The sequence below is a fragment of the Plectropomus leopardus genome, chromosome 2 (assembly GCF_026936395.1).
Source record: "Plectropomus leopardus strain MGB_pleo_1.0 chromosome 2, ASM2693639v1, whole genome shotgun sequence".
Lineage (NCBI taxonomy): Eukaryota > Metazoa > Chordata > Actinopteri > Perciformes > Serranidae > Plectropomus > Plectropomus leopardus.
The window spans coordinates 22,784,154-22,803,815 of NC_142177.1; the positions used below are offsets into that span (position 1 = coordinate 22,784,154).

The following is a 19,662-nucleotide window of genomic DNA, read 5'->3' on the forward strand; positions in this document are numbered from 1 at the left end:
AAACTAGAGGGCTGCCAATGGTGGGTTTTTAAAGGCTTATATGATAAATATAGTTTAGAGCAGGAAAAAGCTAATAGCCTATTAATCAACTTACACCAGCCCAACCACTCTCAGAAAAATTTGATGGTGTCAAAAAAGAATAGTCTTATGCTTTATTGAAATACAGATCATTAGTTCAAGTGAATGTCAAACTCAAAGTAATAAATATCTAAATAAATAAATAAATTTGGAACTGAACATCAAACTAACCTTAAAAAACATATTGTATATGGAAATGATTTTCATTTTTTGAGTTATTAATCTTGACTACACATGTTTAGCTTCCATGCAAATGGTGATCAGAAATGTGCTGTATTTATTATACTTTTGAGTATTTTGTAATTTATATTTGACAGGGCCGAAAAAAAAAAAAATCAAATGTAATTTAAAACAAGAGAGTGAGGAAATTATTTATTTTGAAAAACCACAAATACTTTCTTAGTGCATCATCAAACATAAAAAAGATGGCTTTTAATTTGAAACAAGGGTTTTTAAATTTGAAACCGGAAGTGGCTGCATTTACTCAGCCACAGACTCATGGACTCACTTGTACTTTAATGCTGTAGCACTGGACCTGCTTTTGCAGTTGAACCAAACATTCAATGTAAATAAATGTTAAAATATAGACCAATACACTACGACACACTCAAACAGAAGACGGGAACTGTTGTCTCTGGAGTTGTCTGCACTGATCAGTTCCTTTTTGCTTGACTTAACCCAACCTCCCCTTTTTATTTTCAGTTGGTGGTGCACTTTCCTGTATAAATGGTGAAGGCTGTGCAGCCATCAGCACCTTTTTCAGCCAAGTTCTGGCGATTACGATAGCTTATAAAACATCCTGTTGGCAACGATTAATCCTCCAAACTGATAAATTGGCTGACCAAACTGATAATTCAACTGACCTCTGCTACAAATAAATGGAAACCAGTACGCTTCCAATAGCAAAATGTTGTCCGGCTGCTATTTGTTTATAGAGATAACATTAGATACCCCTCTGGACCATGATGTCTTGTCTTTGGGTGAGAGTATATGAAATCCTCTTTGTGAAGTTTACATAAAAAATGTGTTTTCGTTCCTCAAACAGCCAGCGCCATGGCCTCTCCTTTTTCTTCTGCATCTGTCTCTCTCACAAACCAGCACACATTCCATCTTGGTTTAAAAGAGACATTCTCCTTGTGCTGCCCAGCAGCAGCAGCATCAGTAGCTGGCTGGTTTACTGTGCAGTAGTAATATAATTCCACTTTACCCCTTGGGATTTTCCACATCAGAATCTATTGATGCATTTCCTGGGCTTGGTGTGCTGTCTCACTCCCAAAGGTTTGCATTGTGTTGGGTACACAACTCACTGATTCCAGTCACATTTAGCCCAAGGCCGTGTTCTATGAGAAGCCAAAATACAGTACATGCTGCTCTGGAGTTAAGGAGGGAGACAGATGACATGCTCCTCTTTCATCCACCAAAGGCCAGAGGGGATGCATCTAAATTAGTGCTGTCACAAGTAGAGTCCCTATCCGCAACTACTATACAGCACCATTGCTCTAATGTCATGGTAGAGACTACATGTAGACGAGTCTGCATGGTCTGTATTCATGAATGCAGTCAGTTAGGCCTATGCAGCTCATATTCCCATGCATATCACGTAGCCTTAACATTAACCAATTTAACCAAGTAATAGGGCCGTGCACACCAGCTGTGAAATAAGGCCTCAGAATGGTAATGAATTACATAAATATAAAATAAATTATGATCGTTTTTTTTTTAACTCACATCAATTGCATTTCTGTTTTTATCTCGCTAAGAAATAGATATCTAATTCTGCTGTGTATCTATGAAACCACCTGTCCTTCCACTGTGGCCTTGGAAACTGCAAGAATTAAAAAGATTCAGTTCTGCCATGTTGAAGTGTCAGCTGGCCTTTTACTGAGTGTCATGTGCTCTGCCACCATTTTTTTTAAACATTAAAATTCTTCATGAATATTAAATAATGTATTCCTGGATGAAGGATGCAGGTGTTTTTTTGTGTTTGCTTTTTTTAATCCATTCTTAGATTAAAACTAAAACAATAATATTATAACCAGTAATAGAACAGCAAAGAGGTATTTATTATATGTAAATGTGTTTCAGTAGGCACTGCTTTTTAAAATATTTTTGTTTTGTAGTTTTCTGTGTAACGCTGGAAAAATCCTCACATAGAGTGTGGGGTTTAGTTCTTGTAAACTCACCCCTTTGACTCAGACACTCAAAAACCTACAGACAATTCACACACAAAGTAAAAAAAAAAAAGCAGTGTCTTGCTGTTCAGTTTGTTGTCAGGGTGAGTGAGAGTGATATTAATGAGGCAGATTTCACAGCTGTTTTGTCTCCTCTTCATTTTGACCATCTTGACTCACACCTATTAGGCTGGCCCGTCTGCCTACAAAGTGGGAAAAGGGGGTGGGTGGAATGAGGGTCGTGAGGCAGAGGTTGGAATCAACCATCCAGTCTCCTGGCTGGTCCCACCAAGGCAGAGCCATTTATCATCCCTGCACCCAGGCTGACCAAATCAAAGTGGTCGAGACCAAAAAAGGAATCATTAAAACTTTAGTGCTTTTCCCCTGGGGGGGCATTCAAAGGCAACATGGATACTAACCTACTCCTGAAAGACTTGGGTCACTCCTATAGGCCTCAGACCAGTAGAGGAATATAAAGGATTTTCCATTGTATATTTGGGGAAGATTCTTCAAGGTAAATGGTAGAAATATATTTTCTTGCCCAGATCATATATATGTACAATCTTTATGCTTACTTATTGTACAAAATAAGTTTAAAGCTTGACAGTAGTTTTAAACAATGCATTGAGCCAAGTCATTTATGCCATATGGAATTTTGAGTATTTGCTAAAAGGAGCCATTATTGGTTAGAACTCTATAAAGTCGCTTGTTGTGGGCCAATTGATTTTATTTTTTTGGCTGCGAATTTTGATAGATTTGGGAATTATGGTCTCTAAGCTTTAGATTGCTTAAGGTTTTGTAGACAAAAAAGAAAAAGAAGTACAAGACAATCTTCTAAGAAAACAAAGAGCAGGTGTAGGGAGGGTTGGATGTGTGGCTGCTATCATTCTTACCTGTGTGTCTGTCAACAGTGAAAAACTTCTCTCCATCCAGCACACTGTACACCACTCTGGCACTGCTGCCGTATGTAGGGTCATCGGCATCTGATGCGGTGACCTTCATAACGGACGTTCCTGGAAAAAGACAGCATTGTGTCAAAATAGAAAATAGAAGCTTCTGAGCCAGGAGGCCACCGGGAAACTTGTGCAGAAATGTATTCAAGTTAGTGTATACTGTGTATGAAGGGGATGATGTGGGTGTTTTCGGTGTCCGTGTGTGTCTGTGAGTGTTTCAGTGGAAAAACTCAGTATCTCTATCTTGGAGAACTACAATATGAGTTCTAGACCTTGGGACAGAGGACAATTGTACAAAAGTAGGACATACTGATCTTTCTTTACTCCTTGAGGGCGCTTTGGAGGCTATACCTTGTTGTAGTGGTTCAAATGAAACTTTTGCTAGGGTTAATGTTAGGTTTGAATTCAAGTTTCCTCAAAAGTAGAATGAGAGTAAACTGAACGTTCCCATTCAAATCCATGGAGCACCACAGCCAGAGTGGTGGCCATTATCACGTGTACCTTTGCAATTGCAAGTTGAAAAAAAGGATAGATATACGTACATTGCGTAGGTGCAAGGCTATCAAAAGCAACTTTCGTGTGGGAAAAAAAAGGTATCGCCTGCACACTTACTCCATGCTACACGAGTTTATTGAAGACAGCGTTTCGATCCTGCCTGGATCTTTGTCAGGTCAAATGTTTGAAAAGATGTTTTGTCAGTTGTCTAACTACCCTGAATGGTTCAGATAGTTAACCACACCTGCAACCATAGAGCTCGTCAGCCTACTGGTGTGCATAATGTGTAAATATAGGTATGGTTTCATCTTTTCAAACGTTTGACCTGACAAAGATCCAAGCAGGATCAAAACGTTGTCTTCAATAAACTTGTGTGACATGGGGTAAGTGTGCAGGCATTACCTTTTTTTACCTTTGCAACTGCAAACTCTGTAGCGGGCTTACTTCCAAATAAACTTCGGTATAAACGGTACAACATATTTCCAGTTGCAAACCAAAAGAGGTTTTGCAGTAACAACCAAACAAGCAGTGGAGCATTTCATCTTAAAACAAGCAATCCGATATTTTAAAAATATCACCTTAAATGTTATTTCCTTCCTTTTTTATTTTTGTTATCAAAGAATAGATAAAGTCTGCACACTAGTATATGCTCCCATTAAAGTTTATTTGATTACCTCCACTCGTGTGACGTCTCTGGCATTAGCCCTTCCTCAGACGGTCTGAGGAAGAGCTGATGCATTTACTAGTGTGCGGACTTTATTCTTTGATATCTGTTTTTATTTTGTCCAGCACCTAGTCATTAACACTTTTGGATGCGCGCGGCTTGAACTTTTCTTCTTTTTTATTTTGTTGCCATTAATTGCATGTTTGTTGAAACATGATGTAACATTACTAAAGCTTCCTCTGAAGAAGTTAGAGCCGCTGCACAGCTGATGGCTGAGTGGCAGCAAAGACCAGAGGGATAAACACTGGCAGATAAACATATTTTCATAATTAATTATTCATTTCAAGCAAACCAGAGTGGGTGATTGTTGGAACAGTGGACAAACTATTTAGATAACTAATAAGAAGCAATATTATTTTTGTGAGTTTTATTTAGTTTCTGTTGAGTTTGAATTAAGTGAGTTTTACAATGTCTCACTGAGGCAATTAAGGTAACATTAGTCTTTGTTCCGTGAAAGACTGTGTATGGTCCCTTTTTTTTTTTCATAAGGAACCTAGGTGTAATAATCGGTAAAAACTCTACGCCTCTGGATTTCAGCAGCTGAATATGTGGCTGGACAGAACCGATTGAGGTGTTATTATATGCCTGCGGACGGAGGGCATCTAACATTGCAGCCAGACACACGGATGGGTGTCCGTTGAAAATGCGGCAAGATGGAACCTGTCGCTTCTGCATGATATGCTACAGAACGGTGTCAGGTTTTCTACATAACATAACCACGTGCTACGTCACTTTGGTTTAGGTTATGGTAATGCTTAGAATTAGGCACATAATTTTGATTTTGATGGGCAAGGTAATGCAGCACGTCATTAATGGGAACTCACAAGTATAGTAACAATACACACACCTGTGTTTGCATTCATGAGTACTTGTCTGTGATTATACTTGGGAGAGGGAGGTTAATGCATTTGGGTACCACTGCACCAGGTAGATATTTCATCTCTATGCACATAATTTCCTAAACACATTTTTTGATGTTTCAAATTACCTTTTCACTACACCGAGGCTCAGAGTTGTTTTGCCTCTCATTGGCACAGAAGTTGCGCTCGGAGATGAAAGGAAACATGAAGTCATGAAGTCAACATTATATCTTCAAAGACTGTTAGGAGCTCAAGAAATCTACAACAAACAATTACTCATGATTACCGGCACTTAGGCAGAGAATGGAGTCATTTCCACATGAAGCCTCAAAATTTGGATTTGTGGAGCAACAGTGTTAAAGTCATTATTTTCCACTCAGTGTTGTGAATTCGTCAACAGTGTGCATACACAAGCCTCTGGCAGCAAGTATGCAACTGAATCTCTGCATTTAGTCACACATTTTAGTTAAAGCTCGGCCTAAAGCCAATTAAACTTTAAAATTCTTCATCTTTCAGGTCAGAAACAACCATTTATTTGCCTTTTAGTGAGTGAGCATATTTTCTTTCTTTCTATAAAAAATGTCACTTACAGGAAAAGGAAAATACAAAGAGGGAGGCGTTACGGGGTGCCATAGGTCCCCAAGGACAAGGAGTCAGTCTGGCCAATGCTATGGGTAATTACTGACAGCTGGTGTTGTCCACCAAAGGTCACGGCTGTAGCCTTTCTCAGAGCCCTGTCATGCTACTGTCCAACCACATAATGGCCGTATGCTAATGATGCTAATTAGCGGGAAGTGTCAGAGCACTGTTTGTTTCCTGTCATCCAGAGGAGCTCCTAGGGGGGAAAGAAGGAGGGAGAGGCCAGTGGATTATCATTAAAGTCACCCGTCCACTGAATCAGACAGCTCAGATCACTATCCTGTTGCGGTCACCTATAGCCCTCTTTTGTTCTGCCTGTATGTAGATAGAAGCCGGCTGGTTTCCACATAAAAATATAGCAGAATATAAGGCAGCCCTTTACCTGGTCTATGATATGAGTGAAACAAATGAGGGCATTTTTTAAGGGCTATTTTTAACAATGTGGCAAATAGGCTTAATGGTAAAATGTCCTAAGGAGAAAACAATGGTCTGAAAAAGGCAAAGTGAGGGCACACAAAACAGATGGACAAATGGATGGATAAGTGTTTTTCTAGCATGTGCAATACCAAAGAATCATGAATTCTGGCACTGTCACCAACCTTGTGTGGTTCTCAGTTAAATCCTGATATATTGCAGCTCCCAGTGGATTCAAAGCGCCGCATATTAACTAGGCTGGAATGAGCTTTTAATTCATAGTCAGAGTCCTATCATGCAGTCATTAGCCCATCCAAATTTACAAAGTGCACACCATCCTGATCCTTAGAAGATCAAGATGTGCTGCATTCCAGTTTGGGGATGAGTGAGATATCACTCTTATCATATTGAAAACATAAGGCTGTATAGGTGTTTTCATTACTGGTGGCCGGCAGGGGTTTGCTAATTCTGCCTACCTGGTTGGCCCCACCGCTGTGGATCCAACAAAGCCATTTTCATCCATAGGATTACCCCCTTATCTTAATTTTCCCCAGGTAACAATCAGTTTGATGCTCAGCTGTTTCTGGGTTCTGGCTGGCAGCAACGTCAGATGGCTTGGAAGAACTATATAAATGCAAATGCCTCTTTATTGTGTTTATATTAAAAAGAGAAGTGAAGCAGTGAGTTTGGCACTTGGGCTCTTATTAAAGCTCTGGCTTGCATCAGTGTTTTTCACTGGGAGAAGTCATTACTTACAGTATCTGTTGGCGTGGTTGGCGTCTCACTTAAGCAGATTCTACTGTTGATGGACTTTTGGGGATTCAATAAAAATTATTGACTTTCTCAGATTCGAATGTAATGCATATTGCTGTAATAGGAGAAGTATGTCTAATGGAGAGGCGCTCCAGATATTCATTAGCTTAAGAGTTGTTTTTCTCTCACCAACTAAAACTTCAATCACAAATTGCTCTCAGATGAGACAGCATGCACTGTAGCAATAATAATTTTAATTACCAAAATATACAGGTTTGTCTCCCTTTATTCCCTCTCATGGGCACATTTGTTTGAGACAAGCTTTGTTTGATTTGGTTATACAACAAAACTTTCTTCATCATATTTTCAACATATCCTGGCAATAACACCAATGATGAAATGGAATGACACAGTCAATTACATCTTAGCCTCTCTTTCTTCCTTTAATTTAAACAGTAGCCTACTGCTGAAAATGATAACATTTAGCAAACACCCAGTTGTAGCTCTGTCTCCACAAAATTACATTTATATACAACTAATTTAAAACAGCAAATGGATTTTGAGGGAAACATTACGCCAAGCAAATTACATTTTCTATTGACGTAATATTGATAAATATTTAAAAAATTAAATAGTAAATATTGATAATTAACATACATGGCAAAACTGTTAATACTGAACATATCAGCCTAACCCTAATCCTAACCCCTAACCAAACTGCTTTTTTTTGCCTAAGTCAGGATTCTGGACGCAAACTTGGGGTTCTGGTGTCAAGGTTCTGCACTTTAAACATCTGCAGTCCTTCTCAACCACCTCCTTTCCAAGCCTATGTGGTAAAACTGTTTCCATACCTCAAAGAAACATTTTCTCTTAATATAATTCAGGCTAAGATGATGATGCCACAACAACGTTATTAAGGACACAATTTAGTAATATACAAGCATAATTTCTAGGGTTGCGGGTTTACTATGGATAAAGGCTAGTTAGACTGAAGACTTTTAAAGACATTTTTTTATGCCAGTTGGATGAAAATTTAAGACCAATTTACAATAACCAAAATTGAAGGGGGAATAAAAATGACATCAATTACTCAGGATTGGTGAGAGTTTTGTCCAAATGTTTCTTGTAACATAAGCATGACTTTTTGGGGAAATACCTATAATTTGTTGACAGGTTTTCAATGTGTTGTCTGAGTCTACACGTGAGATTCCACTGCCTTGATTCCCATCGTGCTAAGTCTGGAAACCTTTTTTTTTGCATAAAATACAGCGAGTACTGAGTATGTATTGCCTTGTACCAGTTTTAGCCATGCCAGGAAAACTTGGTTAAATAGCCAGTTTTCATTGAATTTGAATTCCTCCATGTTGCCAGGGTACAGTGACAGCTAACTTGTATTGGTTCCAATATCTGGATCAGTGTGAAGTTATTGCAAAAGGCATTCAGATTTTTTTTTTTTTTTTTAAATAGATGAAACCAATTATTTTGAGATTTTACAATTCAAAGTTAGAAATACGTAGGGATGAATGAAATCGTGCGTGACCTATTCACAGACAGGGTCAACAGTGAAACTGTCAACCAGAAAAGGCCAGTGAAACAATAGTTTTCAGCTTGGTGTTATGTAAATCTATAAACACATGCAACCAATGCAATTTTGTCAGAAAGCCAAATTAATATTTAGTCCCCTCACTTGCGCATGCTCTCAGAGCCTGCAGATATTTACATTATTAGTCTCGGCATCAAAACAATATTAAAATAGAAAAGTCAGCATCGTGCGTATTTTCATATGCGAATTCTGTAACACAACTGATTTTCAATTTAATAATTAGATGATATGACAGCAGATTTGAATTTTTGCTGTTTTTCCCTCGCATTCACTAAAGCATTCATCAGAGAAACACTGTTTAGCAATGTTTCTCATGGCTGTGCAACTATAATGAGGATGTGGCTTTGTTATTCATTTAATCCTCTAGCAGAGCAAAATGCCTAAGACATAATTGAGGTTGAATGGCAGCTGCTTATTTAACATTATTTGCCACTTCTACATAATAGTTGATATTTCTATAATTCTATTGTAATAAAATGATAACTCCTCTTTAAGGGAACTAAAAATCCCACCAGGTACATGAGATTAACAGCTAATAAAGTAACGGAAATAACCTTGGAATTAAAAGCTTAGAAGGTGGCTTTTCATCAAATTACAAGCTTGTATTTGTCTGTTTCAGACTGGTACACATAATACTTCTGACAATGCTGTAACATTGTCGAGGTGGGAAGAACATAAAGGAAGCAACAGTCATTCCAAAATAAAAACATAAAGTCTGTCATGCAAATGACATTTAGGCAGTGTACAGTATCTCTTGAAGGATCATGTAAATAATATTTAGATGCAAACTAACCCTGGGACCATCTCTGGTGAAATGGAGTAAGGAGTAGGGTTGCTTTTGGGGCGTGGAGGATTCGGTGGATGCCATGAGCATGGCTATATAGTTAGATTTATGCACGAGTTTGGTTTAATGGTATCAACACAGGCTGTCGGAATGGCTTCCCACACCATTTCAGCACTCTGGGAGAGATGGTTCAATTACTGTGAGGGGAGCTGGAGGAGTGTGCCACGTGTGAGACACTAGACTGACAGCTATTTAAGAGGCAGCCTCGTAAAAGAGATTTGTGCCTATCTCAGCTGGTGCTGTACTGGTGCGAGCTTCAGTGGAGGGGTCTAACGGCTGCGGCACTGAGCCTCTTTCCCGCTACGACCCGCCTTAATCTGCAGGACTGAGTGCTCCCCGCCCGCATTATGGATCATTTAGTAAAGCCATAAAAGCTGAGGTGTTTTCACATGAAAAGTTATTTCTTCACTACTTCCAATGTGATTCATTCCTCTCTCATCCACATAAATGCCCCAGGAGAGAAAGGTGGGGAGAGAACGAGGGCGAGAAAAGGAGGGTGAGAGAGAATGAAGTATAAAGGGGAGAAAAATCTGCCATGTCATAAAAGGCAATGGCCTGCTGCTTACATTGATCCTCTTCCAGATCTCTACAAGGATTTGGGGATATTTTTCATCTCTCCCAACAGGGATTGTAAATCTAATCTTTGTTAGCCTTTGAACTCGTGTCTTTTAATAGATCAGATCATTCTGTGTTTTGCAGACAATGTTGTAGGCCAGTGTTGCATGTCAACTTTAAACTTTAACCTCTCATTACTTTTTAAAGGTATACTTCGCAATACTTCCCAAAAACAACAATGTGTGGACTAATATAAAGGTCATCCTTTTCAGTCATCACTTATTAACCTAAATGTACAGTTTTAGCATTTTCAATTCATAGTCTCTGTTAAAAACAAACTCAGAACATGGGTAAAAAACTTTGTTTTGTTGGTTTAAAGTAAGTACACTTGTTACTAACATAATCTAATGTGATGTGACACACATCACTAGCATAGTATGCTACACATACAACAGACTGTTATAAAACTCAATATACTTTGGTTACACACAGGACACAAACAGCAATCTCCAGATGAAAGTCCACAGTTTGCTTGACCCATCCTTCCCTCCCATTCCCTAATCAGGAACCTTTGAATCCTTTTTATGACAGCAGTTGCTTGCAACGTCCAAGAATGCTGTTCCCTGGTGCGTCTCATATAAGTGCTATAGGGGGCCTTAGTATCTGACGCTGAGGCCCACTGACCAAGCGTCAGTATTTAACAAGTTGGAGTGAGATCGAGTTGGCAGAGACCCTGCCCTTTGCCTTTATCTTTTTATTTTCCACTTATCTTGCTGTGTTTGGGACTTCATAGGCACAGCACGCAGGTGAGGTCAAGACTATAAAAAAGTAGCAACCAGGTGCCAGACCCTAGCATACATCCAAGAGAAAGCTACAGCTATATGACAATGTAGCAAGGTGAAACACCAAATAGACAAAGCTTGGCTTTCACTTTCACTTTTGCACATTAAAAACAACATTAACATTAACCATGGAGTTTTGCATAGTATAGCTTTAAGCATTTGTCTATGGACTTACAATGACAAAAAGTTGCTGAATCACCATCTATAAGGACGCACATTGAGGTCCAGAAACTTTTTTGGGCAAAAACCCTTCTGTACCTTTACAAAAACTATCCAGTGTTTCAAACTGTTTGTATGAATAAATCATTAGATTTGAATACTTCCCTGTATCTGCAAGCCTGGTATCAACATTATTGTTTGAGACACAGCATATTCCCTGCACATTGTCAAAATGTATAATGCACTAAAACTAAAGACAGCGGCTATGCCTTTCTGCTTGATCGTATCTCTACAATAATGAAAAACGGAGAGCCTTAATCAATTTCACAATTGCAAATCTATCGTGCTGCTGTTGTCATGTCTCCTCACACAATGCATCACTTATTCACTTACTCTCTCGCTTGGTCCCCTCCTCCCCAACATACAAACTGATTCATACACACTACCACACACACATCAACCCAAATCAATTATGTAGAGCACTGCGGTTGAGCACATAATGGTGGATGTTACTGGTCATATACATAAAGGTGGTTGGCAGAGAATATTGACTTTAAGTTGCTCCTGCCTTGTCACATTGCTCTCTTCTGTGATCCTACTGCTCCAAATGTCTCATCTTCAGTTAGCATGACAGGCCACGGCTGGCCTAATGGTGACTGCTGCAATCTGCAGCCTCCTGGGCAACAGGAAGGGTGATTATTACTTTAATCCCCTTGTGGAGTTCTCACATTACATACAAAAGGAGTAGGGGGGAGGGTTATCTCTCATGCTGAATATGCTGAGGGTGAAAGTGAGATTGAAAGACAGAAAGAGAGAGAGAGAGATAAAGGTCAAAAGAACAGGAAGACAAAATCAGAGAAAACAAGACATGTTGTTTTGAACAAAAAGCTATGTTTACGCTATGTTTCCTGCATAAGCACAGTTCACTAGCTAAAACAATACAGGGAAAAGTCATTTGTGGTATGACAGAAAAGGTTTTAAAAATACTGGTCAAGCGTTATTGACAGGGCATTCGGTTTTACTGCTTTATTCGACCTGGTGCTGTTCTCTAAATCAGTCAAAACGAACGCCCTTCAAATGCCAGTTATCGTGTGTATATTGTGTATACCTTTGTACACAGTGATATATGAGGCTATGACCTTCATGAAGACACTTAGAAAGTCCATTGCACAAGGCTTCTCCTTCACTGCTCTCTGGGCATTCAGTCCTGTCAATCTCTATGCCTCACCTGAGGTATTTTATGAAGCACCTGTCTACTAGATGTCTTTTTCAGTAGAAAATATTCCTCTAAAGGGACTGCAAAGCATATTTTATTTTTTAGGAGCTGTGCTATAGTAATGATATACTCTAACAAAGGCTCAATATGATTTCTTCTTTTTAACCCTTCCCCTTGTTTTGGAGTGCCACTTTATCCCTATAAACAGAATTACAAGAATCCTGATGTCATCAGTAGTCATCAATGCTGGCGTTTACAAAAACAGATTAATTAGTGTTACCAGACATTGTGAATATGTCGTCCTTTGCTGTGGTGATTTCTCTTACATGGGATTAGAGGCAGTATTTTGTGGTTGTCAGGATTCTTGCATTTTGTTTACAACTTAAATTTTGCGCTATCAATCTAAACAAGTCATCTGATTAAAAGTCTAAGGGAGTGGTAAGAAGTGTCGCAACTTTGCTGTTTGTAAATTTTGGACATCATATGCCACGAGCAGCTGGGAATAATCCCAGCAGTAACAACGCTTGTTTATCTGGCTAGCTCATTAGCTACATTGACATCAGAATACTGAGGATTTTTTTAAGATTGTTATAGAGAAAATATATTACACTAAACAACATTAAACAAAGCCAATACGATGGTAATCATAATTGTTTGAGAAGACAATGCATCAAGTGGGTTTCTTCTGTTGCTCGCATAGCAATCTTACTGATGATTTCTCCTAACACTCAGTTTGGAGTGTGCCTCTCACAGACTCTCACTTTGCTTTACGCCTCCATCCCAACAAGAATCAGGACACCCTACCCCTACACATGAATGTATGATTGGGCTATAGTATGCTTGATACTTGAAATCAATACAGGTACTATTAAAACACACATTTAGTCCAAAGACAAATTGCTACAACATGGGTTAATTCAAATGATTCTAAAAAAATGCACATAGTCTTGTGGCATTTACAGAGATAACATGCCTTGAGGTGTGGAGATCTGCAGGAAAGCCTTGGATGCTGATATTTGTTAAGCAGATAAAAGTGCAGGTCATCTTAAAACCTATCTCTGTTGTTTAATGGCCTTTGTAGTTTGTCAGTTTCTCCTGCCTTGCTTTATATGCTAGACTGTGTCTTTGATAAGGAATAGGATAAATGTCAGTTCAAGGCTACCACAGTGCTACTTTGAACTCTGTTGTTCTTTGTGTTTGGTAATTCTACACCACATCAGCTTGTATCATTGGCAGATAAAAGCTAAGGATAGTGGTCAGCTTAATGTCTGTTATCAGACTGCTATTTGCCTGCCTGTTGTTCTTAGGACACTGCGACTTGTCAGTCAGTGTTACCTGAGGTTACGGGCTACAGCGCGGACGTCGTGTCGCGCCACATCTCTGCCACTCAGAGGTCCTCAGGTCCTCTCTAATGGAACCACATCAATCACAGGATTAGCTCTGTGGAAACGTTTCACCCTGTTGTGATTCCACCATCAGGAGCTGCCCCTCTTAGCCACATTTCCACCCGACTCCCTTGCTGTCACCCGACCTCTGAGTGAAAGGAGAGGATGTCTGCCTCAGTCACTAAATGGTTTCAAATCCAACAAATTGTGCCTCTTAGTCAGTCAGCTCACATTAAGACAGAAAAAAAACGGAGTGACAGATGTCTTGGTATGCATGTTGTAACACGGTGTAATACTAATTTCAAATTGGAAAAGGCCTGTCTTTATTACTTCAATATTAGCTGGGCGTGTGGAGCATAAGCATTAGCTTGGGGTCCCACTGTGTTACTGGCAATAATGCCTCTGGAGTACGTGCGCTAGACATTTTGTCTAAAAACTCTATCTTAATGTTTAACTGTAAAAGAAGCCAGCCTATATGTCTATGCAGTATTGTCTGACAGCTTACCAGTTTGACTTTACTTTAGCCTCTGGGTCTTTAAAACTTGAGGCCTAGCTCAAAGCTACATAAATATTTAAACACTTAGCAAAGCTGGGTAAAACCAGAGGGAAAAGAGATGGATCCAATTCAAATATTAATGATGAAGCTTTCCAAAACATAAACATTAGCCCTTCATGTCATCCTCCATATGCTACCTGATATTACCATATACTATAAACAATGTAAAAGCTGTTGTATATAGAGAGAATTGAGAGCTTTCACTCTTATGAACAGTTCCGTTAGTGCTATGAGACACACACTGCCTGAGACAACACAAAAGAGGAAATAAATATTTCCTCTTACTGTTTCATTCTGCAGTCATAAGTATTTATTGTAGTGCCTTAATAGGGACGTCCATCACTATTCTTTAAATATTCATGCAGAACCACATCTGTCTCTAAGGTATCTTTGCACTCATAATTCATATTATCATAAAACAAATATGTGTTGTTGTTTTTTCTAAGTGGAAAAATAACCCCACGCTCAATAAACAAAGAAACAAGGACTAGAAAGCTAATTTAGGATATAAAGCTAAAATAATTAGAGAGCATTAGTGGCAAAAGTAATGCTACAGAGCAAACACAGAATTTAACCAAGAAACAAACAAACTTTAACTGAATGAATAAGAAAACCTGATTCCTAACGGATCTAAACATGGAAAATCAATTTGATGATTTTCAAATGTTCTACATCAACCCGAAAGTAATAACACAGATCCCAAATGAAGGAGCTCAGCTCCATTATCTATTGCCTTTGACAGAAAAAAATCCAAAACCTCTAATTCACTTAATCACCACATGAATCTTCAAATGCATAAACTGGTTTGTCACTATTGCAACACAAGGACCTAACGTCTTCCCTTTGACTCGTACAAATATGTCTCGACTGCTGTACCGCGGCTTTTTGACAAACTGACTTTCAAAATAAAACAGACCTCCACGAAGATTACCATCCAATTTAAATAAAACCACAATCTTACTTTGCTTGAAGCACAACAAAGACTCTGTCTTGTCATCTATTTATCATCCCATTTCACTGAGATAAATTACACAGACATAAAGGTTATCTGCACCACCTATCATTTCATCATCATCATCACTTTATACATATGAAACTTTGCTCTCTCTCCCTCTCTCTCTCTCTCTTTTCAAAATGCTTAATTGTCACTACAATAAACCACCAAGCTGAGATCCATCAAACCATATTTCACCTATCAAATAACTTATTTTCCACCCATACAAACTCCATTAAATAACTCTGTCATAAACTTACCATACACCTCCCTCGTACCCTTACCCTCTTGTCAGCAACATTCTTATTAATATGATGAAATCATACCCTCTAGCTGTTTACGAGTTTCCAGCCATTGGCTATATGGCTGCCTGTTCCAGCTCCATGTTTGTGTATTGCAAGAAAGTGAATCTGCATTATTCACGTTTAAGGTTATCTACCTCTTTCTATATTACTACATTATGCAATTTTAAGTGGTCTCAGCAAATTTTATTGGGACTTTAAGGATGACACGGGGCTTTTGGCCAAAGATGAATTTGAGGTATTGTATAATGGAAGGATGGGTGGTTTTAAATAGACAGACCTGTACCCCTAATATTACCTTGAAAATGGACATGAGGCAGCATTAGCTTTTAACATCGTAGGTGATTTACATGATGATGAACCCATTTTTTTAATTCAGAAAATGCAGTGGATGGTGAGCCATAAAGAGAAAGATGACCTGTTGGTTTTTAAGTGAGAATCCATTAATCAAATAGACCTTCAATACACAGCTTTTAATTTCAGAATATATCTTAACCTCTCTCAAGCCTGACAAACATAATGGAATATGTTAAAACTATTTATACAAGGTCATTAAAATATATATAAAAATAAAAATATATAAGATAAAAAACATTTTCTTTCCCCATAAAAGGTGCGGACACATACATGCAGTGCATATTTATACAACTTTCACAATGCAGCTAACCTAGACAATAATTTGAGACACAAGTTCAGGTCAGGGGCATGCTGCCATGCCAAAGGGAGGATGGTTGAAGAAAAAGGCAGATGAAGGATTCTTTACTCCGATGTGCCACTTAATGTACACATCACCTCACACATCAAATGTGTTTCTTTGACCAGACAAGAGCTATATCCTTTTTTTTTCTCAACCTGTTGATTATGCGTCCACTGGGAGTGGCGCAGGGCAGCCTGATCTCACTCCTAGGGCGTCAGTACAGTGATGCAGGGGACTTCTGCACAAGTATCAAAACAAGTAAAGATGAGATCACGTTATGCAGGGAAACAAAACAAACATGTGAATGACAGTCATTCACAGAGTGGCACCTGGGAAAAAATGCAAACTCCAGAGAATATTTGTCGAAAGCCCCAATTTGGCCTTTTGAACCGAAGACCTTTTTCTTTGGTGCTAGATACTGAGCTACCATGCTGCTGGCTAGTGTATTCCTATCAGTGTAAAATGTTGAAATCACTTTTAAAAGTTAAAGTTACACTTTAACTAAAAACAAAAACAATTCTGATATCAAATTTAAAAAATAATAATAATTGAACCAGTGTCATTTAACTCATTTTTTTTTCACCATGTCATTAATGTGTTTTAGTACTCACAGCAATATTAGCTAAAAAGACACTCTCCTGTTGCTGGTGATAAGTGAGTCGGCAATCTTAAGCTCTTTACCTCTAGGCCACACTGTTGTCTCAGTCTGCTTCAACTCAGCTACAGATTTTGAATCTGTATAATAAAAATACATCTATTTTGGCTGTAATTAATACAAGTAATCCCTAAGCCACATCTACTAGTCAGTTTCATTTGGGTTGTGTTCAGTCCAGGATGTCCTCTACCGAGACACTGTATTAAATCAATTTTCCACAGTCTTTATCATCATGAGTCAGAGGACACAGCTAGCAGAGCGACTCCATCCATGTTCCCTCTTCTGTCCCGACATAAAGACATGCACGGTTCTCAAAGCAACATTCAATCACCCATGCGCTACAAATTTGATTTAAGACTGCAATTTCATTAGCCGCACATTTTCCAAAGGACAACACAAAGCTCAGGCCCTCACATTTCATCATCATCTTTGCAGCTCCTATTTTATTTGCCCTCTCGTCTCCTTTTCAGAGTTAACCAACCCCAACAAACCGACAATATACACAAGTAATATTTTTGGTATGGCAGCAGATGCTGAGCAAACAGACAGACAAACAGGTAGCTTCTGCAAAAAACTGGGAGGCAGCAGGGGTGGAGGCTATAAAGCTATGACAAAGACGCGCATTGGGAGACATGACAGGAGTGATAAGTAAAAATGAATATGCCTCAGGCAGTAGACTACTGATTACTTTCTTACTATTATGGCCTCACGTTTTCCAAAGCAGTTTGCTGTATGGTTGGCTGTAAAACAGCACAGTGAGCATATCACTGGGGTGGCTAATGTTTGCAACCTGCTTCTATCACGGCATAAAATGCAACCCTGCCTCAGATCACAGAAGCTGAGTCCAAATTATATAAAAAGTACTGATTCCCACCAGGTTTTGTGTATATAGCGCGTTCATACATAGAAAGTGACAAAGTCAAATCTACACTATTAAAGTTGTCAGCATGCTTCGGTTGTGTTAATGTACATGATTTTTAGACAACGCAATGCACCAAAGCAATAGCGGAGCAGCTCACAGCTGGGAAAAAAAGTCAAACAAATTGTTGATGCTCAAAGGACACAACTAAAAAAAAAAACAAATAAATGGCTTGTGTTTCTTTAGCTTTCTTAATAAATCAAATAAAAAGACTAAACCGGTGCTGTGTAGGTTCACACTTCACAATAGCAAGCTCAAAGATCACTTCACACAGATTAAAATAAACTAATCAGTGTTAATAGATCACAATTTGAGTCCCAAAAATGCACTAGTTATTGTCCATTTCTTCCATTTTTTAAATCCTCCTTCCCTTTCATCCTCAGCCCACAATCACTGCCACCACCTTCTACCCAAACTAAATGAATTAATATATACAACTAAAGAATCACAGACGGAGATTACTTTTAAAAGCCAAAGAAAACCAATGTGAGTATATGTTTTATCACTTTATCAGGAGACACTGAAAAAAAGAGGTGTAATAAAAGTATTCTGTAGATGTAATGGAACTTACATTTAGCCAGCATGAACCAAATTATACAGCAGCTAAAAAACATAAAACATATCTTTCATATGCTTCCAGGAGAGCTGCAAGTAGTTGGCAAGCTAACAACAATCAGGGCTGTGCTTTTTTCCAGTCCAAAATTACAGCTGTAAACTAAAGGTAATCCACACTGTGTCGTCAGTGATGAAGTGATGTTTTATTTTTCTTTGGCTTCGTGTAAGTAGGTGGGGATGTTGGGAAAAAAAGCGAAGTCTTGATTATGATCACAAAAATCCTGCAGTTTATTCTGTCATATACCTTCAGGCGCTGGAAGACGAGCGTAGTTTACTGTCAGGAGAGTCAACGATGCTCATGCTCAAGTTCATAAACTGCAAACATATGCGTTCAGTTTACCATAATGAACGTGTTCAATGATCGCTGCTCTGTTAGCACATTCATGCCACAGACTGTAAAATAATGAATGCAGCTAAGTGACATCACCCAGCCATTTTGAAGCCTCAAGTTTACAGCCTTCGCCATATTGGTGAAGACACAAGTGACCATAATTGGGCGAGAGGCTGGTGCTGGTGAGGAGCGAGGAGTAAATCTGACTTCAAGGCCTGGAACACCATCAGCAGACAGCCTGTCACTTCAAGCATCAGCCTTTAGTTATGAATAATTAATATAACTTAATAGAATGTCAATGGTGACTTTACAGGTGAAAATTCTCCCCCCATCACGAAGGGGACAATCTGCTATAGAGATGAAAAACATTTTTTGTACAAACATGTACCAGGCTGTTTGTTTCTGCCGTAGAGTTGGGAATTTTAACACGCAGGTCAATAGGGACTGACTCTGTTTGGAGCAAGCCTCAAGCGGTCATTCAAAGAACTGCAGGTTTTCGGCACCTCTGTGTTGCCTTTATTTTTGCCAGAGGTTGCTGCTTGGTTCATCCACAGCACTGGCCTACAGCACTGGGCCCCAAGGACATTTGTAAATCTTTATTTTCAATAAATAAATAAAAATAAGGCTATGTAATTTCCTAAAACAGCTGGCATTTTAGCATTTTAGTTTTAGCAAACGTTTCTCTAAACAGTACATCTGTTGGGGATTACTTTTAGCCATGGATTAATACACATTCTGAGCTATAATGAATATTCACAGCAGCAGGACTGTGCATGTCGAGACGGCTGAAAAATAAACTGCATATTCTCCACCTATTTGAGCTACACTTCAAAAACAGTGGTAGAGGGGCAATGTGCTGAAAAAGCCCATGAGCTGTTGAGTGACATGTGACAGTCAAGCTG

At 38.8% G+C, this 19,662-nt stretch overlaps 1 protein-coding gene across 1 annotated transcript in view; it reads right to left on the reverse strand.

Annotated features, from left to right (window-relative positions):
- The window catches only part of cdh22 (cadherin 22), a 315,121-nt gene that overhangs the window by 68,712 nt on the left and 226,747 nt on the right, over positions 1-19,662 (reverse strand). The window contains exon 8 of the mRNA XM_042495051.2: positions 3,143-3,262. Coding sequence (XP_042350985.2) covers positions 3,143-3,262 — 120 coding nt within the window. The remainder of the gene's footprint in view (positions 1-3,142; positions 3,263-19,662) is intronic.